This window comes from Moschus berezovskii, chromosome 13 (assembly GCF_049115385.1).
Source record: "Moschus berezovskii isolate FMDL1 chromosome 13, NW_MosBer_1.0, whole genome shotgun sequence".
NCBI classification, from domain to species: Eukaryota; Metazoa; Chordata; class Mammalia; order Artiodactyla; family Moschidae; genus Moschus; species Moschus berezovskii.
In genome coordinates, this window is record NC_142472.1 from 70,731,444 (window position 1) to 70,759,252 (window position 27,809).

Genomic DNA, 27,809 nt, shown 5'->3' on the forward strand with positions numbered 1-27,809 from the left:
ATTTCATCTCATCAGGTTTCATTAGAAATAACATTTTAGTTTTAATTGCACTTAAAAGTTATGCCATACGTGAAACAATTCTATGCCTTTCTAAAATTGTTTGTTATATCAAAATGCCCTTCTACCTTCCTCTTACCAAATACTAATTTCTAAATCCTCAAGTTCTACTGTATGCATATGTTGCTTTGCAGTGTAATTTTGTACTTATACTTTATTTTCTGGCCTGACCATTACTGAAAGCCTAATGAATGCTGACACGGGCCTATGGATTCAGGCTTTATGAGATGGTGGTCAAGATAATTGAAAGATGGTACCAATTTTCTAAGAGCCTGGGTAATGAATTCAAACAACTAAATATAGTATTGGAATTAATCCTTTATTCCCCAAAGCAATCCACAATTAAGACAGTTGGCACTGGACAAATTTCCACAGAAATGCATGAATATTGAGAACCTGGCTGCATGACTTTGAATCTATACAGGCTGAAACCCCACCGATGACTTTGAATTACTATCATATCCCTGAGAATGGATGCATACAAAGACCAATTGTAAGATGAATCCTTTTTGCAAAGGATTTTAATATTTTTCTTTTTATACTAAACATGCTCTGAAAGAAATTTTCTAGATCTTTTTCGAAATCCTCAAAGACTTTTTTACTAATCCTTCTCAAAAAATATTCTGAAAAGATTCCCTAACAATCACAAACTTTCATAAGGATTTAGGATTACAAAGAGGAGTCATGTGAGAAGACATCTCCACACAGAACCTGTGCTCTTAAAGACATGAATGATTGTATACATCAACTTTAATGGTTTTTAAAGTGGAATTAATAAATCACTGTAGGATTCATCAATTCAGGATTTAGAGATATTCTTTTTTCAGGAACATGATCGAAAACAATGTTGCTTTCCTTTACTTTCCTATAGCAGGAAGAGGAACAGACATAAAATATAACAGGAAACTGTGTTACTCCAAAAACATCGTAGGATCGGATGATGCGAAAACCTTCACCGAACATTGGACCATGACACCACTCACACTGGGATGTGCTGCAATGAAGGAAACATTACTGTCTACTAAAGGAAAGACATTTTGCTTGAGGCTATGTCAGATTCAAAGCAGTATGAAACATGGCCTTTCTCATTATTGATCTTACCCTCTCTTTGAGGATTTGACATACACAAGTGAAAAATTAAATGCTAAACAAATTTGTGCAAAATAATCCTAATTTTCTAGAACAGGAAAGTATAGCTTTAGAGTAAGAAAACACCTTAAGGACAATTCCCACAAAATGTGTATAAAATAATCCTAAGTTTCTAAAACAGGAAAGTATAGCTGCTCCTATTTAATATGTGACCACAGGGAATTTTTCTGTATTTTCCAAATTTTTTATAATAAATACATGCTATATTTATCACTCAAAATAAATATATATATATATATATCATTTTAAAGATAAAGAGACTATTATAACCTAGCGTAGGATTAGTATCCACATGTATTATTCCATGTCTATGAGGTCCATATATATTCCACAGTCCATGGAGTCACAAAGAGTCAGACATGACTGAGCACACACGCACGCAGCCATATTTTTAAAGGCTCACAAGTCAGTTAAAAAAAGACACCGGGTCATTAGTACTTTTAACAGTAGCACATGAACGGACTATTCACAGAAGTAGAAATTTGAATGTCCAAGAACCTCCAGAAAAATAAAGATTCTCAATTTCATTAGTAATCGGGGAATACAAAACGAAGTAATAAAGGAATGTGTTCAGTCATGTCTGAGTCTTGTGACCCCATGGACTGTAGCCCACCAGACTCCTCGATCCATGGAATTTCCCAGACAAGGATATGGAGCAGGTTGCCATTTCCTCCTCCAAGGGATCTTCCCTACCCAGGGATTGAACCCAAGTCTCTTGCATTGGCAGGTGGATTCTTTACTATTGAGTCACCAGGAAGGCCTCTAGTGGTTCACAGAAAAGACTTAACTAAAACGGTATAAAAGTTGCCAGCTACATCTCACAATCTGTACCTCACCTTAGATTTAAGTAATAGCTTGAGAATATTAGAAGATCGGCTAAATTCAAACTATATTATTATGCCAGAAAAGCCAGAAGGAACAATCTAAAGAATTGCATGTGTGGTGTGGTGTGAGGTGTCTGTGTTTTAACTATAAAACTATCATCTGGCCCTATAATAAACTATATTTTAAAAGGTTAAAAGTGTGTCTTGGTAAAAAGCACTTCAGAATTTGCTCACCATTTTAGTAACTTTTGGATTTCCACTGGGATCACATTATAATATTTATGTAGATTATTCTTTAAAAAGAACAAAGCTGTAATTTGAGTAAGGTGTTGTGGATTATTCATAGAATTCTCTTTCCAAAAAATAGGATTAGTGAAATTATTCTCAAATAGGATTTTTTTCAGATTAAGCTTTAAAATTCCATGTGGAAAACTAGTCAGTTCATTTCCATCAGCGATCAATTTTTCAAGTGATCTGCAAACAAAGGAAACCATATTTTAAAAGGAAAAAGTAGACATCTGTCCTCATGTGCCCCAAAATTGGTATAAAACTTAGTAGTAATAAAATACGAGTGTCAAGTATTTCCTTAAAATCCAGAGATTTAACTTAAAAGGCAACCAACCAATATATTATGCAAATAAGCGCATTTGTGTAAATGGTAGCGTTAAAGCACATATTTTGTGCAACAGGTCATCACTATGGAAAAAGAAATCATCACAAACATGGAAGAGTCAATGTTATACTACGTAACGTATAATATAATAGTGATACAAGGAAAAATTTTTTTCATAGACAAATTAAACATCAACACATACATTTTGTTTCATTCAGGTGAAAAGTCTCAACTATTAGTTGAGGCAGCAATGGGGGAAGACAGAACATTGTGTTAGGTGAAGCTTTTATAAAATATTAAGGAAAAAATGTGTTTATGAATTTTAGGGAAGGAAAGATAGCCAGTAATAGACTTGGAAAATTCAGTGGAGTTCCAAAATTAACAAGGGAGAAAAAAATGAGAACAAATAGCATCTTGAAAAAAAAAATCCCCCCCCAAAAAAGAAAGAAATATGAAAAGGAGAAATTGAAGAGACAGTAAATACAATGTTAAACAGAAGGCAAAAAATTAAATATACCAGTCATAACAAATATGAACAGGCTGAATTCTTCTATGAAAATACAAAGATTGTTACACAGGAAATTTAAAAATTGGTCAAAATATTAGAAAAGCAGAAATAAAATGATCAAATTTTACTAAAGATAATGCTCCTTAGAAACCAACTAAAATCTAGTAAAAGGCATTCAGAGATAAGATAATATTTACATAGTTTGATTTTAAATGAATGTAAAGAAGTAAATAGCTTTATTTTGCTCTATCCATAAGGGGCATATGTCTTACGGGTACTTAATACTTGCAAAATACCTGAGTTTCTGGATATCATTTGGAATAAAAGCAATACTATTGTAGGAAATATCAAGTTCCTCAAGATTATGCAAGCAAAATAGCCTTTAATAGAAAGAGAAAATGAATTGTAAAAATATTTATATGCTTATCATTACTGGATATTAATCATTTCATTCCTCAGTAGGTACAAGTACAGAGAGAAATCATATATTTTTAAGATCTTGAAACTTATACAAATAGACTTTTGTTTCCATTATAGATGGTATAATTACAATAATTTTCCTAAAAAAATTCATCTATCCCTTAAGACTGATTAGAAATGTTTGGAGTGGATAAAGCCCCATCTAGAAAAAAACCACCTGAGAAATTCCTTGTGCTCAGTGGTGTCTGACTCTTTGAGACCCCATGGACTATAGCCCGCCAGGTTCCTCTGTCCATAGGGCTCTTCAGGCAAGAATACTGGAATGGGTTGCCATTTCCAAGGGATCTTCCTGACCAGGGATCAAACATCCTGTCCCCGGCATCTCCTGCATTGGCAAGCAGATTCTTTACCACCGTGCCACCTGGGAATATGCTGAGAAATTCTTAACAATATTTAAAAATATGTATTTTATTGGTTGCTGTAATAGTTTTCTAGGACTGGTGGAACAAATTCTCACAGTCTGGGTGGGCTTAAAACAACAGGAATTTATTCTCTCACAGTATAGGAGGCCGGAAGTCCGAAATCACGGTCTCAGCAGAGTGGGTTCCTCTGGAGGCTCTGAGGAAGAAGCTGTCCCTTGCCCCTCTCCGAGCTTCTGGGGGCTTCCAGTAGTCCTTGGTGTTCCTTGGTTTGTGAAGCATAACTCCAATCTCCATCTCTGTCTTCATGTGGCCTTCTTATGAGGACACCATTTATTGGATTTCAGTTCAGTTCAGTTCAGTTCAGTCGCTCAGTTGTGTCCGACTCTCCGCGACCCCATGAATCACAGCACGCCAGGCCTCCCTGTCCATCACCAACTCCCGGAGTTCACTCAACTCAGGTCCACAGAGTCGGTGATGCCATCCAGCCATCTCATTCTCTGTCATCCCATTCTCCTCCCGCCCCCAACCTTTCCTAGCATCAGAGTCTTTTCCAGTGAGCCAACTCGTCGCATGAGGTGGCCAAAGTATTGCAGTTTCAGCTTTAGCACCAGTCCTTCCAATGAACACCCAGGATTGATCTCCCTTAGAATGGACTGGTTGGATCTCCTTGCAATACAAGGGACTCTCAAGAGTCTTCTCCAGCACCACAGTTCAAAAGCATCAATTCTTCGGTTTTAGAGTCCCCTCAAATCCCACCCTAATCAAGTATGACTTCTTGTTAACCAGTTACATCTGCAAAGATCCTATTTCCATATAAGGTCTCATTCTAAGGTTCAGCATGGACATGAACTTTTGAGGGACACCTTTCAACCCAGTGCAGTCTCATTAAGACTTTCCTAGTGAAATATCGTTGCTTTTTCCTTCCATTAAGCGAAGTATGGTGCTCAGTAGCTTCAATTGTTTCCGACTCTTGAAACCCCATGGATTGTAACCCACCAGGCTCCTCTGTCCATGGGATTTCCCAGGCAAGAATATGGGAGTGGGTTGCCATTTTCTTCTCCAATTAAGTGAAGTACTTAAAAGTAGGAACCAAAGAACACGAAGACTAAGGCAGAGAGCCCTGTCTGGAGGGTGGAAGTGGGAGTTGCTTCTTGAAGACTGGAATGGAAAGGCTGAGTATGACATTCACCAAAATCCCCAGTAATTATCCCCTCTTTGTGAATGCTCTTATCAAATACCTTCCTGTTTTCCATAAAGATGAAAAGTTACTTGCATGATTATTAACTAAAGCACCACGAGCAGAATATTTCATAACTTCCTACTATTTTTGTGTGGATTGTAATGGTCCTCATGATCTGTCCCCAGGCTACTCATCCAGCTCATCTCTCACACCACCCTATATTCACATATAGGCCAGGATTTATTTGTTAAAATTCCCTGAATTTGCCCAATTCTCACATATCTCCAGTTCCCTCAAATTTGACTCTTTGATAAATAGCTTTCTTTTTTTAAGTCTTGACTTGGAAGTCAGCTTTTTCATGGAACTCTTCCTGAATTTTTCAGACTAGGTGAGCAGCCTCTTCTGTGCCTCTGTTTACCTCTATCAGAGAATTTGTCACTCTGTGTGATAAATGTCTGTCTCCTAAACAGTGACATTCGGGAGGCCAAGGATTCAATTTTACATTTTTATATATCTAACGCTTTGCATGGTGCCAAGCACATCAAAAATACTTCAGTTCAGTTCAGTCGCTCAGTCATGTCTGACTCTTTGCAACCCCATGAATCACAGCACGCCAGGCCTCCCTGTCCATCACCAACTCCTGGAGTTCATTCAAACTCATGTCCATCGAGTCGGTGATGCCATCCAGCCATCTCATTCTCTGTCGTTCCCTTCTCCTCCTGCCCCCAATCCTTCCCAGCATCAGAGTCTTTTCCAGTGAGTCAACTCTTCTCATGAGGTGACCAAAGTATTGGAGTTTCAGCTTTAGCATCAGTCCTTCCAATGAACACCCAGGATTGATCTTTAGAATGGACTGGTTGGCTCTCATTGCAGTCCAAGGAACTCTCAAGAGTCTTCTCCAGCACCACAGTTCAAAAGCATCAATTCTTCGGCGATCAGCTTTCTTCACAGTCCAACTCTCACATCCATACATGACCACTGGAAAAACCATAGCCTTGACTAGACGGACCTTTGTTGGTAGGAAATCACAATTGAATGAAAGGCATGGTGGTTGTTGTTCAGTTGTGACCCCATGGAATGCAGACACCAATCACTGTCTCCCAGAGTTTGCTCAAATTCATGTCCATTGAGTCAGTGATGCCATCCAACCATTTCATCCTCTCTCATCTCCTTCTCCTCCTGCCCTCAATCTTTCACAGCATAAGGGTCTTTTCCAGTGAGTCGACTCTTCACATCAGGTGGCCAAAGTATCAGAGCTTCAGCTTCAGCATCAGTCCATTCAGTGAATATTCTGGATTGATTTCCTTTAGGATTGACTGGTTGGATCTCCTTGCAGTCCAAGGGACTCTCAAGAGTCTTCTCCAGCATCACAGTTTGAAAGGCATGGTGATCCTGGTTAATTTTAAATAATTTGCCCTGAGAAATGAATGAGATCAAATAGAAAAGCAAAACAAAACAAAAAAAAGACAAACAAACCTTTTCAGTTCAATGTTTATCTTAGACATTTTTCACCTCTGGAAAGAAAATACTAACACCATCTGTTCCAATTTTTTATTTATTTAAAATTATGTTATTTCACTTTTTTACCTCAGGAAGTTTCTAGAATCATTTTGTCTTCCTTTATTTCTTTAGTACGGGCAAACTAGTCTGATTCCAGGCTTTCATCTTTGATGATATATTCCTGTTGATTGTGATGTTTAACTGGGCTTGTAGGCAGCACTGAGAAATCTAATTAAGAAACTTCATAGGCCCTAGAGATGAAATTTATCTCATTTATATAGGATTTTAGAGAGCAATCTGTTTAAAAATCCTCAGTTTGGTCTGACAATCTTTACCCCACTAGTAACAAATCTATCACAATTTTTAGGATGTATAGAATGTTTTACATTTATTTCATTGTTTTATTTATCAGCACATCTTTGAGCAATGAGTTACTTAAACTAGAGCCCTGGTGATGGCTTGGCAGATTGTGCCAGCATTAATAATTGCATGTAATAACATCACATTACCATGGAAATATAACTGTTATTTATTGAGAGCCTACCGGCAAGCCACTCCAGTACTCTTGCCTAGAAAATCCCATGGACGGAGGAGCCTGGTAGGCTGCAGTCCATGGGGTCGCTACGAGTCAGACATGACTGAGCGACTTCACTTTCACTTTTCACTTTCACACATTGGAGAAGGAAATGGCAACCCACTCCAGTGTTCTTGCCTGGAGAATCCCAGGGACGGGGGAGCCTGGTGAGCTGCCGTCTATGGGGTCACATAGAGTCGGACACGACTGAAGTGACTTAGCAGCAGCAGCAACCATGTGTTCGTGGCAATTTAGGATGATCTTTCACTGGACCACTGCATTACTATTAATATTATTTACAGATTTTAAAAATGGAAGCTATAAGAATATTAATAGTTTATCCAAGTTAGTATGAAATCAAACATACCACTCCGTTCTTCAGATATATGGGCATAAAGTGATTCAATCCCTATCTTTAATCAATAGCAATATGGGAAAATGAATTTGTGCGTTTCCAGAATCAGCTCTTACTTCAGGTATGAAGTAAGTATGTTCACAAGTATGTTCTTAGGTTCTTTATTTCAAATAGCTTCTCTCTCCCAAAGAACATGCTGGCTAATCAAATCAAACTGTATCCAAAAAGCAAGGCAAAACTTTCAGCCTGTCAGTTAAAAGTGGTGATTTTCTATGTCATTTTTCTCCTGTTATCCACTGAGAAAAAAATTTAGTTTTTTTTTTTTTAAGCTTTGTTACAGTCATGTCTGCATAACTTCAGAGGGTGAGTTGTGTGTACGTATGTGTGTATGTACACACAGAAACAAGTGTAGACATATGTATACACACAGATTAATATACTTCACAGTTACTTATCTCTGTCCACTGAGAGTGTCTACAAGCAACAGCATTCCAGTAGCAACTGGACTATCCAGCACCCACATCCTGCTTTTTAAATACCATCCTCCGATTAAGAAGGAAACAGGATTTCCTAAGAGAAATGGCTGATTCTCATATCAGGGCAGGGCAAGGCACTACAACTTACGTTATTGTGGAGATATAGAGGAGTCAAACAAAAATAAAACCCATAATGCAATATTTTTATTCTCTTAGAATTGAGTCTTTCTTTTTTAATACATTTTATGTGTGTTTAATACATTTTATATGTATACAAGTATTTTTATACAGTAATGATATAATTTTTACATACTTTTTAATTTTTTAAATAACTGAATAGTTTTACTATGTATGAATATAGATCTTGTTGGATTGTTCATTGCAAACAATGCCAGATGAACAATTTTATAAACAAATTTTGATGTACATTCTTAATTACTGTAAAAACCCTCTTTTGCAAAACATTATTCAACTCTTTAAGAGTCCCTGTGCTCTTAACTTTTTGCCCTTAACTTACATTCAGTTTGTTAAAATCTAACTAGAAGAAATACCTTGTTTTGGCATGTGGTTAGGGTTTTGGTTCAAAACTTTCATTCGGAGTTAAACAGTTACCAGTCCATATGTGGAAAAACAAAAAATCCATCTTTTATATCCACATGTCAACATTCTTATTGGAGTTTAAAGGATCTGAGATATACAGGTAGATTCTTAGTTTATAGATTAGGAAATTGAGGTCAAGAATGGTTAAGTGATTTTCTCCAGGTCAAATAGAGAATTCTCAATTTTGACGTTAAGAGGCTAGAATTTTTAATTCCAAGTTCAGAGTTCTTTCCATATCCAAAGAGGCTCCCCAGGGATAGGTATAAGGTTCTCACCTGAGCTTCTTCAGATGACTTCATCCATACTCAGATAATGCATGTCTAGATGTGCATTTACCACCCCCACATTAATTGCCATCAATGTAGCTTATAGCTTTTTTAACAAAATAAAAAGAATCAAGTCAGCTAATGGGAGCAGAAGAAGAATTATCAAATGGCTCAAAAGTAGCTAGCTGCTTTCAAAAGGGAGGTTGACCCTTTTCCAAATTATAAATTCTTTATTTTCTGTGTTTATAATCTCAGACCATCAGCCTTACCCGGGTGGAAGAGTGGTAATCAAATTAAAAGCAACATTCAAAGATTTAAGCAGCTTAAGCTGTTGAATTGTAGAAGGGATTTCTTTGATAGGATTATTTCTCAGATTCAGTATTTGTAAATTTTTAAGACAATATATCTAAGGAATAGAAAAGAGAAATAAACATGAGTAGGACAATAAACCCTTTTAACTAAAGCAGAAAAATCAGTAGCTTACACTCATCTTTCTCAATATATCACATATCTCAATAAGTACCTTTGCTAAGCCTTCAAAATAACCAACCCTCATTCATATCTATGATCTGGTAAGATAGTGTAGCTACTATACTTATATATCCTTGACTCAAGGATGTTCCTTTTCTAAATGGGGAAATCATCCTGTTTAATCAATCTCGTGGTTTCGTAAGAAGCAACTATGCAAAGAATGAGGAATGCAAGAGATGCGTGTGATGTATCTTTTCCAATACTTTTACTTTTAACCTCTCTGTCTCTTTCACTCTTAAGTGCATCTCCTTTAGACAGAATATCACTGGGGCTTGTTTTCTTTTAATCCAGTCTGACACACTGTAGTTTTTGATTGGGGTGTTTGAATGTATTCACATTTAATGTTACTATTGACATGGTTGGGTTTACATCACAGTTTAACTTACAGTGTTCTATATGTCTTGTCATTTGTGTTCCTCCTCTGCTGTCTTTGTCTGTATCAACTGAATATTTTATAGTATAGCATTTTAATTACTTTAATGATTTTTCCCCACTATATTCTCCCCAGTTATTAGTGATTGCTCTAAGGCTTGTAATATACACCTTGATTTATCAGAATCTACTTCAGATTTACACTAACTTAGTTCCAGTGAGATATGGAAATGTTACTAAATGGCTCTATTCCCTCTTCCTTTTTTGTACTATAACTGTTGTACATACTGCATTTGTATATGTTACAGACCTAACAATACATTATTTAATTACCACAGGATGTGATTTTGTGGCTAAGAGAAGAAAGGAGACCAGGTAAATATTTATATGGTTTGTTACATTTACCATTTTTGCTTTTACTCTTTTCTATCCTAAACTATTTCAGTAGGCTCTGTCCTCTGCCAGCATCTACCACCTTGAATTTCCCATGAAACTTGTAATAAATCCAGTCACCACATTTATGCCAGTCTCTAGTCTTCTATTCATTTCTTTTACATTAAGATAATAACTTGGCATCATTTGCCTGCCCCTAGTAAGGCACTTCCAAGTCAGGATATTGCCATTTTCATTGGAATATTTTATCTATAGCTATACAACACTGATCTGCCTTTTAATGGCAAGTTCTACTTACTTCTATCACTTTTAAAATGAGCACTTTATATTTTACAACAGAAAATCTCCCATACAGTTATACATTTTAGTGGTTAAAGTGTTCTTTGACAGATCCATATGTCTCACATATAACTATTTAGCAGAAAGGTTAACATGAAGAACTAAGATCCCTGTAGTGAAGTGAAGTCGCTTAGTCGTGTCCGACTCTTTGCGACCCCGTGGACTGCAGCCCACCAGACTGCTCTGTCCATGGGATTCTCCAGGCAAGAATACTGGAGTGGGTTGCCATTTCCTTCTCCAGGGGATCTTCCCGACCCAGGGATCGAACCCAGGTCTCCTGCATTGCAGGCAGACGCTTTAACCTCTGAGCCACCAGGGAAGCCCTATATTCCTCAGGAATTCTTGTCAATTTGTCTTAGTCAAATTAAGCAAACTAGAGTGACATACTCAAAAAGAAAAAGTAACTCTTCTAGTAAAAATAAAAACACAGTTGTTGAGTCGCTAATTTCTGTCCAACTCTTTGAGACCCCATGGACTGCAGCAAGCCAGGTTTCCCTGTCCTTCACTGTCTCTCGGAGTTTGCTCAAACTCATGTCCATTGAGTCGGTGATGCTACCTAACCATCTCATCCATGGGACATAGTGAAGAGTTCTGACAAAACTCCCTCCTCCCTGGAGGAGGGAATGGCAGACCACTCCAGTATTCTTGTCATGAGAACCCCATGAACAGGATGAAAAGGCAAAACACAATAATATAGAGAAATTATGAACATGTATGTTTTCAATTCTGCATATTTGAAACAGAAAGCAAGTCAGTTTGCTGGAAATCAATTCACTTTAAAAGTCAATATTCTGGAAATCAATTCACAAAACAACAAAACACCCCATGACCAATTAAACAATGACTAAAGACACAGAAAGCATAATCTGTCCTGAGTTTCCGTGGTGGCTCAGATGGTGAAGAATCTGCCTGCCATGCAGGAGACTTGAGTTTGATCCCCGGATCGGGAAGACTCCCTGGAGAAAGGAATGGCTATAATTGTCCTCATTAGTCATAATGACTTATTTATATAAAATGACACTGAATTACCTCTTCCCATATCTGATTATCCTTGATATGTTTTACTGAACAGAATATCCTATTTCAGCCTATGATAATTAATACTTGTTACAACATCATATTACCTGGTCACTAAAGATTGTCTTTAAAGCTTCCAATTAACATAGATAAGGTATATCTTAGATTTTATTCAGAATCAGGAAAAAAATAATTTTACATGCATTGTTTAATTATGCGAACATATTTGAGAACCAGATTATAACACAGTCTTTGAGGATTGTGTCATTAGGACTTCCTAAGAAAAATGTACTATAATTTTGGTACTTTTGACAGTAAGTCTTATGGGATGCAATCCAAAATACATTTACTTTACAGTAACTCCTGGGTACCATAAGTGTCTATTTTAAACTAATAATTATTATAAATAGTAAGAAATTATGACAATCTATACAATAATAAAATGGACTTACTTCTGTGGGGAAGCAATAGATGTTATTATATGATAAATTAAGATATATCAACTGGAAAGCCAAAGGTGTTAGATCTGGACAATTTAAGAGAAAAAAGCCCTAAAAGAAAGTGACAAGAGAAAAAGTTAATTATTTACCATGCACAAAATATTTTATACAAGAGTTTAAAAAGATGAGCACATGATCTAAATGACAATGTTTGACATAATAGCAAGCCTATAATAATCTTCCATTCATTTATTTTAGCCTTTCAGGATAATAATTTCTTAAATATGTAAATAAACAAAATAGAAAAACTACCAAGTATTTATGCATGTAATAAATACAGTGTTATATGTGTGACAGGCATTATTTTAATTAATAACAAGCAAACACTTATTGACTGTCCACTACATGCTGAAATAAATAAATATATTTTATATTTAATTCTTTTTACCGCCTATTTTTCATGTCTCTACTTCTATTTCTGTTATCTTGTTATCAATCTAACATCTATCTAAGATTTTTAACTGCCGAAATATGCTAATTTCTGACTTAAGAAAATGTATGTCTTAATTTGGACTAAAATTTTTCCATTTTATCACAGTTGTATTTATTGGGAAAATATTGTTCTTATTATTTCATTATTTTCTATTTTAATGTCTGAGAAGATGTGGTGATTTCCCCTTTTTAGGTTTTGAATTTGGTGTTTAGAGTTTCTTTTTTTCTTAATCATATCATGGATTTAGCAATTTAATTAATTAATTAACAAAGGGTATTGATCCATAGTTTTCTTGTAGTGTCTTCATCTTCCTATGATATCTGGGTCATACTTATAGCATAAAATGTGTTCCGGATTGTGATATTTTTACTTAGTAAAAAATATATTTGGTCATCTGAAAGACCAAAATATATTTCTTATATATAGTTGGACTTTGTCCTGGCTACCAGCTCCCGGAACACTTGGAATTTCCTAGACAATAAGAGCAATGGGAACATTTTTTGCCATAATAGTTATTTCCTTATCTTCAGTTCCTGAAGTTGCTTCAGGGCCATAAAGGCAAAATGGGTGTCTTGTTATTCATAACAAGCCCCTTTATAGCACAACAGTCTTTATGTAAATGCAGTAACTTTTGAAAAGCTCCTAAGGATGGAGACTGGTTATCAGAGGAACCCACCATGTGATTAGAAGGTTAGAACTTTCAATCCCCTCACCTCTGAAGAGGGGGACGATTAAAGACTAAGCTCAATCACAAATGGTCAAAAATTACTCAATTATACCCATTAATGAAGCCTCCATAAAAACCATAAGAACAGGGTTTGGAACGTTACAGGCTGGTGAACACATGGAGATTTGGGGAGAGCAGCACCAGGAAGAGGGTGTGGAACCTCTGAACACTTTCTTCATATCTTCCCCTATGTATCTCTTGATCTGGCTGTTGATTCATATCCTTTAATATCCTTTGTAATAAACCAGTAATCAAGTAAGTAAATAGCTTTTCAGACTTCTGTGAGCCACTCTAGGAAATTAATGGAAGCCAAGAAGCGGGTTGTGAGAATTTCTGATTTATGGCCTGTCAGTCAGAAGTATGGGGCTTGCCAGTGGCACTAGTGGTAAAGAATCTGCCTGCCAGTGCAGGAGACATAAGAGCCACAGGTTCAGTCCCTGGGTTGGGAAGATCCCTTTGAGGAGGAAATGGCAACTCACTCCCAAATTATTGCCTGGAAAATCCCACAGACAGAGGAGTCTGGTAGGCTACAGTTCATGGGGTCGCATAAAGTTCAACATGACTGAAGTGATTTAGCATGGACGTGGTCAGAAGTATAGGCAACAACTTATGATTGGCATCCTGATTTGGAGGGGGTCCTTGGAACCTCCAGCCTGTAGCTGGTTGGTCAGAATTACAGGTAAACATCCTGGGCTTGTGATTGGTGTCCGAAGTGGAGGGCGGTCTTGTGGGACTGAGCACTTTACCTGTGGAACCCAATGTTATCTCTGGATAGATACTGTCAGAATTGAGTTGAATTGTAGAACACCCAGCTGGTGTCCAAGAATTGTTTCCTGGTGTGGGATTCCCCTATTCAGCAGTGGAATTGGGTTGTGTTCCTACCTCTTTTATTTTCTGGAAGTTTCAGAGAAGTATAGATGTTCATTTTCCTTTAAACAATTAGCAAAATTCACCCATGAAGCTATTCAGTCCTGCATTCTTCTATGTTCAGAAGTTTTGATTATTTATTAAATCTATTTACTTTTTAGGGGTCTTCTCAAATTTCTAGCTGTTGTTGAGTCAGTTTTGTTAATTTGTGGTTTTCTAGAAAATGTTTCATTTCATCCAGGATATTTAATTTGCAGGCATATAATTGTTCCTACTGTTCTCTTATAATCCCATTTACTTCTGTGTTTACTTATAATCCCATTTACTGAAGCCAGTAGTAACTTCCATTTTCATTCATGATTTTATTTATTTGTACCTTCTGTCTTTCTTTTTTAGTCTAGCTAAAGGTCAACTTTGTTGATCTTTTCAAAGAACTAATTTTTGGTTTCTTTGATTCTCTGGCTTTCCTATCCTGTTTCATTTATCTCCATTCTAATCTTTGTTATTCCCTTCTTTCTGCTAATTTTGGGTTCAGTTTGCTCTTTTATTCAAGTTCCTTAAAGTACAAAGTTAGGTGGTTGATTTGAGATCTTTCTTTTCCACATATCTATTCCCCACACACAGCAGTGTATCTCCCAGCATCAACATCTCACACACCAGTATGTTTTGTTGTAATCAATGGGCTGATGTTGCTGTTGTTCAGTAGCTAAGTCATGTCCAACTCTTTATAACCCCATGGAGTGCAGCACGCCAGGCTTCCCTTTCCTTCATTGTCTCTGGGATTTTGCTCAAACACATGTCCATTAAGTCGGTGATGCCATCCACCCATCTCACTCTCTTTTGTCCTCTTCCCCTGCCCTCAATCTTTCCCAGCATCAGGGTCTTTTCCAGTGAGTCAGCTCTTTGCATCAGATGGCCAAAGTATTGGAGCTTCAGCTTCAACATCAGTCCTTCCAATGAATATTCAGGGTTGATTTCTTTTAGGGCTGACTGATTTGATCTCTTTGCAGTCCAAGGAACTCTCAAGAGTCTTCTCCAGCATCACAGTTTGAAAGCATCAATTCTTCAGCTCTCAGCTTTCTTTATGGTCCACCTCTCAAATCCATATATGACTACTAGAAAAATCATAGCTTTGACTATACAGATCTTTGGCAGTAAAGTGATGTCTCTTCTTTTAATACACTATATGGGTTAGTCACAGCTTGTTTTTCAAGGGCAAGCATCTTTTAATTTTGTAGCAGCAGTCACAGTCTACAGTGATTTTGGAGCCCAAGAAAATGAAATTTGTCACTGTTTCCACTTCTTCCCCTTCTATTTGCCATGAAGTGATGGGACCAGATGCCATGGTGTTTGTTTTTTGAATGTTAAGTTTTAAGCCAGTTTTTTCACTCTCCTTTTTCATCCTTATCAAGAGTCTCTTTATTTCCTCTTCACCCTCTGCTATTAGGGTGGTATCATCTGCAGATTGTTGATATTTCTCTTGGCAGTCTTGATTCCAGCTTGTGATTCATCCAGCCCAGAATTTTGCATGATGTACTCTGCATAGAAATTAAATAAACAAGGTGACAATATACAAGGAGCCTTGATGTATTCCTTTTCCAATTTTGAACTAGTCCCTTGTTCCATGTCTGGTTCTAACTGTTGCTTCTTGTGCTGCATAGAGGTTTCTCAGGAGGCAGGTCAGGTGGTCTGGCATTCCCATCTCTTGAAGAATTTTCCACAGTTTGTTGTGATCCACACAGTCAAAGGCTTTAGCGTAGTCGATGAAGCAGAAGATTTTTCTTGGAATTCCCTTGCTTTTTCTATGATCCAACAGTTTGATCTCTGGTTCCCCAACTTTTTCTAAATCCAGCTTGTTCATCTGGAAGTTCTCGGTTTACATACTGTTGAAACCTAGCTTGAAGAATTTTGAGCATTACTAACATTAGCACATCATTATCAACCTAAATCCAAAATTTATGTCAGAGTTCAAACTTTGTGTCGTATATTCTATGGGTCTTGACAGAAGTATAATGAAATGTGTCCATTATGATAATATTAAATCATACAGGATAATTTCAGTTCCCTGAAAAACCCCTTTGCTCCTGCTGTTCATGCTCCTCTCCCTCCCCCCAAAACCATATTACAAGCACTGATGGTTACTGTCACCATGGTTTTGCCTTTCTAGAATTTTGTGGTTGTTGCTATTCCTCGTTCACTCCATTACCACCTCCTTGGCATTCAATTAATTTTTTGTAATCTGTCATGTTGATTCCTTTCTCATTCTCTTCTATGTATATTTTATAGACAGCTTCTTAGGAATGGTTACCATGAAAATTAAATTGGCATCCTAAGTTTAAATCATCTAGTTTGGATTGATACCAAGTTAATTTCAAGAGAACACAAAACTGTTCTTACTCTACAACTCCGTCACCCCAACCACTTCATGTTGTTCCTTCAATACCATGGAGAGTAACCTAAGTTAGGAAACCTAAAGAAAAAATACCTGACAATACAACAGGAAATTGCCATTCAAAGTATTTAGCATACCTTAAGATTAAGTGCATTTCTTCCATGAATTTGACAGTTTATTATGGCCAGGTTGGTCATGGCTATTATTGTTTCATAGTGCGTTGCCACAACAGTCTTGAAACCTTCACCCTGTATGACAGGTGCCACTGTAGGTTCTATTTTTTTAGATTTAATGCTACCTAAATAAATAGGAAAAGGAGTATGTCAAGGTTGTATATTGTCACCCTGCTTATTTAACTTACATGCAAAGTACATCATGAGGAATGCTGGGCTGGAAGAAGCATAAGCTGGAATCAAGATTACCGGGAGAAATATCAATAACCTCAGATATGCAGATGACACCACCCTTATGGCAGAAAGTGAAGAGGAACTAAAAAACCTCTTGAGGAAACTGAAAGAGGAGAGTGAAAAGGTTGGCTTGAAGCTCAACATTCAGAAAACAAAGATCACGGCATCTGGTCCCATCACTTCATGGGAAATCGATGGGGAAACAGTGGAAACAGTGTCAGACTTTGTTTTTTTGGGCTCCAAAATCACTGCGGATGCTGATTGCAGCCATGAAATTAAAAGACGCTTACTCCTTGGAAGGAAAGTTATGACCAACCTAGATAGTATATTGAAAAGCAGAGACATTACTTTGCCAACAAAGGTCCATCTAGTCAAGGCAATGGTTTTTCCCGTGGTCATGTATGGATGTGAGAGTTGGACTGTGAAGAAAGCTGATCGCCAAAGAATTGATGCTTTGGAACTGTGGGGCTGGAGAAGACTCTTGAGAGTCCCTTGGACTGCAAGGAGATCCAACCAGTCCATTCTAAAGGAGATCAATCCTGGGTGTTCATTGGAAGGACTGATGCTGAAGCTGAAACTCCAATACTTTGGCCACCTCATGCGACGAGTTGACTCATTGGAAAACTCTGATGCTGGGAAGGATTGGGGGCGGGAGGAGAAGGGGATGACAGAGGATGAGATGGCTGGATGGCATCACCAACTCGATGGACATGAGTTTGAGTGAACTCCGGGAGTTGGTGATGGACAGGGAGGCCTGGCGTGCTGTGATTCATGGGGTCGCAAAGAGTCAGACATGACTGAGCGACTGAACTGAACTGAACTGAAATAAACAAAACAAAACAGAACGTGAAACATAAATGTGTCATCACTTAGAGTGAAACTTAAAAGGTATTTGTATTGTAACAATTGTTGCTGTTGTTTAGTCACTAAATCATGTTTGCCATGACTTGTTTGCCACGACTTGTTTGCCACCGCCAGGCTCCTCTGTCCGGTGATTTCCCAGGCAAAAATACTGGAGTGGGTTGCCATTTCCTTCTCCAGAGGATCTTCCCAACCCAGGGATTGCAGGCATCTCCTGCATCTCTTGCATTGCAGGTAGATTCTTTAACACTGAGCCACCAGGGAAGCTTCTATGATGGAGGTGAAAAGTGAAGGTGTTAGTCACTCAGTTGTGTCTGACTCTTAGGAACCCCATGGACTGTAGCCTGCCAGGTTCCTTGGTCCATGGAGTTCTCCAGGCAAGCATACTGGAACAAGTAGCCATTCCCTTTTCCAGGGGATCTTCTTGACCCAGGGATCATACCTGCGTCTCCTGCATTGCAGGTAGATTCTTTACCATCTGAGCCACCAGAAAAGCCCAGTAAGTTAACAGAAGTAGGTTACCTAGATAGATCCTTATAACCTTCACCCACTCAACCTCATGTTGGAGATTCCCTACAACCTTCATCCACCCACCTCAGTTGGTTCTACTGGCCAAACTTTGCAATATTAGATATCACAGTTGTCTTTCAAAAAGAAAACCATAAGCTAATAGATTTCTACCTCAATAATTTAGATTCCATCAGACTTTTGTACTATATATAAAAATTTCTGATTTTACAGTGAATTACACAAACAACTTTTTGCTTCACAAAATGAAGAAAGGGCATCATATAAACCTATCTCAGGTAGAGATCACATCCCAAGGAGCAACCTTGCTTTTTTCCTTACTATCACCTTGACACATGATTCCAATACTCTATGTAACTTGGTTTGAAGACCTCACACAGGAAAAGGAAAATAAAAACCCAAACAACTCAGGAGTAGCCCAGCAGCAACCACGTGCATTTTCTTTATCATGATCCTTGTGGGTTTCACCTTTCCTCAAGAATGGTCTACTCCAGGGATTTCCCTGGTGGTCCAGTGTTTAAGACTCTGAACCTCAAATTTGGGGGGTGAGGGAGTGCAGGTTCAGTCCCTGGCTGGGAAACTAAGATCCCACATGCAGCTTGGCCAAAATTAAATAAATAGAACTATCTTTTTTTTTTTTTTTAAAGGCCTAACTAAGCAGACACCCAGGAGTGGCAGGAAGATATTTTGAATTATATTTTACATCCCCAGCCATTCTTGCTGTATTACTTGCTCCAACAAATTTTATCACCTCAGTAGCTCTTATATGTAGCTCTTCAGTGAAAAGAAATGGGGCATGCTAGACCAGAGAAAACAATGTCTAGTTGTTAACTTCTAAAATAGACCCATTTCAGGTCAACAGATGTGAAAGTTAGCCACAGAATAAAGACGTGTGATGTGACACAGAGATTCCTTGTCTTGTGGGAGGGAATAGAGCATCAGGAAGGGAGAATGAGTGAAGACATGAGTTCAGAATGAGTGAAGTCTGCGGCCTGCTTCCTGTCCACCCACGCTCACGGCTAAGCTCACACAGTTGGTTTCTGATTGAAAGGTAGGGAGATGGAGGTGGCAGAGGTGGTTAGAAATTCCCTGACAGATCTCTGAAGGATCTGAGGATGCTAAAACTCACCTGGAACTTTCAAAGGGACACATCAGAGAGGAATAAACTCTGTAAGTTAGCGATGCTAACCTGATTTGTTCAGGGCTGTGACATGGAGGGGCTGCTCGGTGGTTCAGTGGTAAAGAATTTGCCTGCAACGCAGGAGATGCAGGAGATGGGGGTTCAATTCCTGGGTCAGAAAGAACCCCTGGAGAAGGGAAGAGCAGCCCATCCCTGCCTGCAGAATCCCACAGACAGGAGCCTGGTGGGCTACAGTCGGTGAGGTTGGAAAGAGTCAGACACAACTTGGCGACTAAGCACACACATGCACACGACACGGAGGACACCCAGAAGTCCACTTATGTCACAGACAGGGACAGGGAGTGGCTAGAAGGAGACTGTGCACAAGAGCCCTGTGGTTGCCCCAGTTAATGACATCACACACGTATATTTGAAAGTGTATCTGAAAGTTGCTGAGACAGTAAAGTTTAAAATTTTCATCACAAGAAAAAATTGTGATGGATATTAACTAAGTTTACTGTGGTAATCATTTTACCATAAATTCACGCATCAAATGAGTGTGCTGTGCACTTTAAATGTATACAGAGTGACATGTGAACTATATTACAATACAACTGAGCAAAAAAGAAAGTTTTATGGTTGGAGTGTTCTGTGTATAGTGTGAGATTGAAAAGTGTTAGTCACTTAGTCGTGTCCGGCTCTTTGAAATCTCGATCTGGAGCCTGCCAGGCTCCACTGTCCATGGGATTTCCCAGGCAAGAATACTGGACTGGGTAGCCATTCCCTTCTCCAGGGGATCTTCCCAGCCCAGGGATCGAACCTGGGTCTCCTACATTACAGGCAGATTCTCTACTATCTGAGTCACCATCTCCTACTAAACACATCCATTGAATCACTAATTTGTTATATTATGCTTCCTGTTCTAAAATTTTATGTGGTTATTTTTAAAAACAAAAATTTCAGTACTCTGATAAAATTCTCCAACTATTTTTTTTTAAACATAGTAATCACAATTATTTTAAAATCCTTGTTTGAAAATTCCAGTATCTGAACGTGCGATTCTCATCCTATTGCCTGTTTCTTTCTACTGGTTTTCAGATATTTTATCCTGGTTTTAGGATGTTGAAAAAAAATTGTGATTTTACTATTTAAAGCTGGACATTCTAGATAACAATTTTAAAGGGTCTGGATAATATTAACTGTCTCTAATAAGTGTTAGGTTTTCTTTGACTGGACAGGAAGTATCACTGTGATTTATCAAGGATTGGTTTTGAGTTTTGTAGCGGATAACCTATTTTAGTTTTGTCCTTTCTCCTCAAACACCATTCTTATTCCCAAGGCATGGGTCCTCTGGGTCTTCAACTGAAAGCTTACCAAAGCCCCTCCACTTCAACAGGGCTTGAAAACTTTAAGAATTGTCTCCTGTGCGATGTTAAAATTCATGCTCACTGAGTTAGCATCTCAGCCGATGTGCTGTGTTCCTTAGTGCGTCGTCCAGCGCACGCCCAGTTTAGAAACACCCAACACCCTTAACACCTGTGGGTCTGTTTCCACTGCTTACTCTTTCCTCTAGTTCCCCTTCATTGTGTCTCTCTTTGTGTACCTGAAAACTGTGAACTGTTAACTACGCATTATTTGTGAAGTCATTTATAGAAATAACGTGAGGTGTAGGATGAAGTAATCTTTCTTTAAACTTGATTTTTCATTTGTTTCTGCTCCGTAACTAAGGTCAAAGCACTTAACACGGTGCTGGCACATGGCAAGGAGCTGTCATGATGCTACATCAGTCTTCCCCACTCAGATTAAGAATACTCTAGCTTTTATGATCCCAACATCAGTACAAATTTAGGTTTATAGTCAGCACTTTAAAAACAGTAGCTGGGGACTTCCCTAGGGGTCCAGTGGTAAAGACTGTGTTCCAAATACAGAGGCGCCAGATTCGATCCCTGGTCAGGGGACTAGATTCTGCATGCTGTAACTGAAGATCCTGCATGTTGCCCCCAGGACCCGGAGCAGCCAAATAAATTAGAAAAAAAAACAAAAAAAGTTGCTGAGTAAATAGTTTAAGGAACTGATAATGAGGTGTGACATATGTGTGAATCACACACATATACACAAATGCACAAAATCACAAATACTTCCATGGTGAGAGAATCATATGTATAATTTTTAAAAGAACAATATAAACTTTCTATTTACCTTCATGTACGCTCAGCATGCTTTGCTTTGGGACAGTTTCTATATGTTCATGTTCTGTTACACGGCTTTCTAGAAAAAAATTAAAATAGGACCATGGTTAGATTTGTGTGAAATTTCGTGTTGAGGCTGTTGTTGCTGCTGCTGCTGCTAAGTCACTTCAGTCGTGTCCGACTCTGTGTGACCCCATAGACGGAAGCCCACCAGGCTCCCCCGTCCCTGGGATTCTCCAGGCAAGAACACTGGAGTGGGTTGCCATTTCCTTCTCCAATGTGTGAAAGTGAAAAGTGAAAGTGAAGTCGCTCAGTCGTGTCCGACCCTTAGCGACCCCACGGACTGCAGCCTACCAGGCTCCTCCATCCATGGGATTTTCTAGGCAAGAGTACTGGAGTGGCTGGCCATTGCCTTCTCCAGTTGAGGCTGTTAGGACATTATTATAATTGTTCGTCTTTTAATAAATTGAGGTTATCCGTGGAAAAAATGCACCCAGCAAGGCATCCATCTGCACTGGCATTCTGCTTCTAGAGTTCATCAAAACCACCTTACGGAGGCCCATTCATTCCTACTGGTCCTTTTTATGAGCTTCTCTGATCCTTTGAAAGGCTTTATCTGTTTCCCATCACCACTGTTAGGGGTGGAGTTTCCAGTCTGTCCTTGGCAGACCTGCAAGGTCAGGATTTCTGTCACTGCATTCTTCTGTGTATTAAACATACAGGCGAAAAGGAATCCCATCATTCTATCCTGCAAACCCAAGGGGGACCCACCATGTGCTGGGGTGCACCTCTGCCTTTGCTCTACTTGACCTCATTATTACAGACCATCTCCAGACTGGATTTACCTATCACAGACTGTCTTAGAGGTTTCCTCGGTAAAACTGGTGACGGTAGGAGCATGGGACCTGGGAAATCAGTAATACTGAGTGTCACCGTTCGGCTGTGTATACGGTCAGACCACTGACTTGCGGCTTTCACAGGCGTGGTCCTCGGCACAGGGATCGGCACTGTTGCGCTTAAACGAAACAGGGGCTGCTTGAAAGTATAGATGTTGCTCTCTTGTAAAAAGTGGTCAGAGTGAACCTCCTTGAGCTTGGGACTAGGCACTGAAGGAGTGGCACTTGGAACTCTGGAGAACTCCGAAGAGAGAATCAGAATGTCTTTTAAAATGCTGGTGTAAATGTCTTGTATTTTTAATGGCCCTTCTGATTTCTCTTCCATTTTGCTTATTTCTTTCCCAAAAATTCGAGCTGAAGCTGAATGACACCTGGGGAAAAATATGGAACCAGTAGCAGTCTCTGGAATGTACCAATAGACTTGCTTAGAAGATTTTTTCGTTGTTGAAATAGACATCACTCTTCGTTGTACATGATGATCAAGGAAGAGGTTTTGAATACTGACAGGGGTTTGTGCTTGATCCCTTGGAACGACAGGAAAACTAGTTTTATCTCTTTCAACGGAAGTGGTTTTTTCTTGAACTAAGTGTACACGTGGGAGCAAAATTTCACCAGCCCCGACTAAATCAGAAAAAGAAAAAGTAAAGCAGAATTAGATTATGTTTATCAAGGTGTCAGGAGCAAAACTATTAATGTATTAGCATTCATAGCTTTTTAAATCCACTCACCCTCCCTCACCGTCTTAAAATGTTTCTGTATGTACTCACTCAATTATCAGGACTTTTGTTTAGCTAACAGGGATAAAGTTTGAGTGTACAACTGGAGAACTGAAAAGAAAGGCTAAACTGTTAGAGTAGGGAGCTATTCTCGGAAGGACAGAATGGATGGAGAAGAGCGTGACATGAAGGGACATTTTTGAACAGTTGCCACTAAAATCTCTGGCAATATAGAAGGTTAAAATGACTTGAAGTTGGGCTGTTTATTATTTATCATTTTCTCTCCCTCATTGGAAACTTCTTTGAGCAAGGATTTGCATTTCTTTTCAAAGCCAGATGTCAGACCAAGGTGTCTTTTGAGCATGAGAGTATTCTGATACTGGCTACAAGGTACCACAAGTTCACCTGGGTGACAACCAGAAGTATTCTTTTCTCTTTTAGGTCCAGAAAATGCAATGTGCCTACATTCTTAGGGACCTCACTACATCCTCTTATGCTTTCTCTTTCTGATGTGATGGAATGTTAAATGACATTTTTGTCTATTGTCTCAGTTGAGCACAGTAAGTGAAGAGAGGACTTCAGTATTCTAATGAGGAGATAATAGATTTGTTAAGGCAAGATTTGCAAAGAGATGGCCAAAGCAAGTCCAACTCTCACCTGTTGTCCATACATGAGAGATGGCAAGAGGCTGATCTGTATTTGTAGAGAGGATTTCTCTGAATAGAGCTCTTGGAGTGCTTTGTGTTTCCCTGATCTTCCTCTCCTTATGGTGGGGGAAAGAAGGATTTATCCCCACTTCCAACCAAGTTAGGGTCTAAATCATCTATAGAGAACAGGAGTGTATGCCACAAGGAGAAAATAATATCTCACCACTCCCTACCATGGCTTCCCACCCCCATACACCTGCAAACTAACAAAAATGACTGCGCCCTTTCAGTGCTGTGTCCCAACTGCAGGAAGACAAGAGAATCCTTAAACCTACTTGACCTCTACCTCCTGGCATTTGGTGGGGGGAGGGGAAGCAGTGCAGAGACTCAGGACTGATGGTCACCTTCACTCTTACCTCCTTAACTCTTCCTCACCCATAGCCCCCACCTAAGAAAATACCAGAAATTATGAGTGAGGCAAGAGAAGCAAAAGAACAAGGTATTTCTCTGGGCTTGTCTAAAAATTAGCAGACCTAGTCTGAGTTGGGTGAAAGGGCAAGGTTTAACTGCATGCTAGATGAAAGTATTGATTTAGATTGGACTTGTGGTTTAATATCTAAAAATGAGACAAGGCTAATAGATGAAAGAGACTAGAAAAGCCTTGGGAGAGAGATGTCATATCTGATAAAGAGCTTGCATCCAATAAAGAGCTCTTAAATTAAACAAATAAGAAAACAAGCTAGGACTGCCCTAGTAGTCCAGTGGCTAGGACTCTGGGCTCTCAAGGTAGGGGGACTAGGTCTGATCGGCGGTCAGGGAGCTATATCCTGCACTCTGAAACTTGCAGACAAATGAATAAATACTTCCTTTTTTAAAGCCAATGAACAGCCAATATACAGCCTTGACATACTCCTTTTCCTATTTGGAACCAGTCTATTGTTCCATGTCCAGTTCTAACTGTTGCTTCCTGACCTGCATGCAGGTTTCTCAAGAGGTAGGTCGGATGGTCTGGGATTCCCATCGCTTTCAGAATGTTCCACAGTTTATTGTGATCCACACAATCCAAGGCTTTGGCATAGTCAATAAAGCAGAAAAAGATGTTTTTTAGAACTCTCTTGCTTTTTCGATGATCCAGCGGATGTTGGCAATTTGATCTCTGGTGCCTCTGCCTTTTCTAAAACCTGCTTGAACATCTTGAAGTTCACGGTTCACATATTACTGAAGCCTGGCTTGGAGAATTTTGAGCATGACTTTACTAGTGTGTGAGATGAGTGCAATTGTGTGGTAGTTTGAGCATTCTTTGGCATTGCCTTTCTTTGGGATTGAAATGAAAACTGACCTTTTCCAGTCCTGTGGCCACTGCTGAGTTTTCCAAATTTGCTGGCATACTGAGTGTAGCACTTTCACAGCATCATCTTTTAGGATTTGAAAGAGCTCAACTGAAATTCCATCACCTCCACTAGCTTTGTTCTCAGTGATGCTTCCTAAGGCTCACTTGACTTCGCATTCCAGGATGTCTGGCTCTAGGTGAGTGATCACACCATTGTGATTATCTTGGTCATGAAGATCTTTTTTGTACAGTTCTTCTGTGTATTTTTGCCACCTCTTCTTAATATCTTCTGCTTCTGTTAGGTCCATACCATTTCTGTCCTTTATCGAGCCCATCTTTGCATGAAATGTTTCCTTGGTAGCTCTAATTTTCTTGAAGAGATCTCCAGTCTTGCCCATTCTATTGTTTTCCTCTATTTCTTTGCACTGATCACTGAGGAAGGCTTTCTTATCTCTCCTTGCTATTCTTTGGAGCTCTGCATTCAGATGCTTATATCTTTCCTTTTCTCCTTTGCCTTTCAAGTCTCTTCTTTTCACAGCTATTTTTAAGGCCTCCTCAGACAGCCATTTTGCCTTTTTGCATTTCTTTTTCTTGGGGATGGTCTTGATCCCTATCTCCTGTACAATGTCATGAACTTCCATCCATAGTTCACCAGACACTCTGTCTATCAGATCTAGTCCCTTAAATTTATTTCTCCCTTCCACTGTATAATCATAAGGGATTTGATTTAGGTCATATCTGAATGGTCTAGTGGATCTCCCTACTTCAATTTAAGTCTGAATTTGGCAATAAGGAGTTCATAATCTGAGCCACAGTCAGCTCCCGGTCTTCTTTTTGCTAACTATACAGAGCTTCTCCATCTTTGGCTGCAAAGAATATAATCAATCTGATTTCGGTGTTGACCATTTGGTGATGTCCATGTGTAGAGTCTTCTCTTGTGTTGTTGGAAGAGGGTGTTTGCTATGACCAGTGCATTCTCTTGGCAAAACTCTATTAGCCTTTGCCCTGCTTCATTCTGTACTCCAAGGCCAAATTTGCCTGTTACTCCAGGTGTTTCATGACTTCCTACTTTTGCATTCCAGTCCCCCATAGTGAAAAGGACATCTTTTTTGGGTGTTAGTTGTAAAAGGTCTTGTAGGTCTTCATATAATTGTTCAATTTCAGCTTCTTCAGAGTTACTGGTCGGGGCATAGACTTGGATTATCATGATATTGAATGGTTTGCCTTGGAAATGAACAGAGATCATTATGTCGTTTTTGAGATTGCATCCAAGGACTGCATTTCAGACTCTTTTGTTGACTATGATGGCTACTCCATTTCTTCTAAGGGATTCCTGCCCACAGTAGTAGATATAATGGTCATCTGAGTTAAATTCATCCATTCCAGTCCATTTTAATTCACTGATTCCTAGAATGTCGACGTTCACTCTTGCCATCTCTTGTTTGACCACTTCCAATTTGCCTTGATTCATGGACCTAACATTCCAGGTTCCTAGGCAATATTGCTCTTTACAGCATTGGACCTTGTTTCTATCACCAGTCACATCCGCAACTGGGTGTTCTTTTTGCTTTGGCTCCATCCCTTCATTCTTTCTGGAGTTATTTCTCCACTGATCTCCAGTAGCATATTAGGCACCTACCAACCTGGGGAGTTCATCTTTCAGTGTCCTATCTTTTCGCCTTTTCATACTGTTCATGGTGTTCTCAAGGTAGGAATACTGAAGTGGTTTGCTATTCCCTTCTCCAGTGGACCACATTCTGTCAGACATCTCCACCATGACCTGCCCATCTTGTGTGGCCCCACACAGCATGGTTTAGTTTCATTGAGTTAGACAAGGCTGTGGTCCGTGTGATTAGATTGGCTACTTTTCTGTGATAATGGTTTCAGTGTGTCTGCCCTCTGATACTCTTTTGCAACACCTACCGTCTTACTTGGGTTTCTCTTACCTTGCACATGGGGTATCTCTTCATGGCTGCTCCAGCAAAGTGCAGCCACTGCTCCTTACCTTGAATGTGGGGTAGCTCCTCATGGCTGCCGCTCCTGACCTTGGACGTGGAGTAGCTCCTCTCGGCCGCTGCTCCTGACCTTGGACGTGGAGTAGCTCCTCTTGGCCGCTGCTCCTGACCTCGGACCTGGGGTAGCTCCTCTTGGCTGCTCCTGATCTTGGATGTGGGGTAGCTCCTCTTGGCCACTCCTGTGCCGCGCATCCGCTGCTTCATCACTTCATGGCAAATAGATGGGGAAATAGTGGAAACAGTGTCAGACTTTATTTTGGGGGGCTCCAAAATCACTGCATAGGGTGACTGCAGCCATGAAATTAAAAGACACTTACTCCTTGGAAGAAAAGTTATAACCAACCTAGACAACATATTAAAAAGCAGAGACATTACTTTGCCAACAAAGATCCGTCTAGTCAAGGCTATGGTTTTCCCAGTGGTCATGTATGGATGTGAGAGTTGGATTGTGAAGAAAGCTGAGCACCGAAGAATTGATGCTTTTGTTTGTCTGATTTTTTTATTATTATTTAAAAAAGTGGAAAACCAAAAGTATAATTTTCATTCAATAAATATCATTCGATCCTTAAGCAGCTTTGTTGCAGA

At 39.2% G+C, this 27,809-nt stretch overlaps 1 protein-coding gene across 2 annotated transcripts; it reads right to left on the bottom strand.

The window, feature by feature from the left end:
* Nucleotides 1-381: 381 nt before the first annotated feature.
* On the bottom strand, nucleotides 382-27,808 carry LRRC63 (leucine rich repeat containing 63). 2 transcript variants are annotated; one of them, XM_088842760.1, is made up of 8 exons: nucleotides 27,215-27,807; nucleotides 22,466-23,137; nucleotides 21,631-21,699; nucleotides 16,653-16,813; nucleotides 12,049-12,147; nucleotides 9,214-9,350; nucleotides 2,265-2,504; nucleotides 382-1,051 (listed from the first exon to the last, which is right to left on the bottom strand). In XM_088842760.1, exons 1-8 carry the CDS (start codon nucleotides 27,648-27,650, stop codon nucleotides 829-831), a joined length of 2,037 nt encoding a protein of 678 aa, XP_088698886.1. In that variant the 5' UTR covers nucleotides 27,651-27,807; the 3' UTR covers nucleotides 382-828. The 2 variants fall into 2 exon arrangements, with proteins under 2 accessions (XP_088698886.1, XP_088698887.1); XM_088842761.1 differs by lacking the exons at nucleotides 382-1,051; nucleotides 9,214-9,350 and having other exon boundaries at nucleotides 2,393-2,504; nucleotides 27,215-27,808.
* Nucleotide 27,809: the final 1 nt, after the last annotated feature.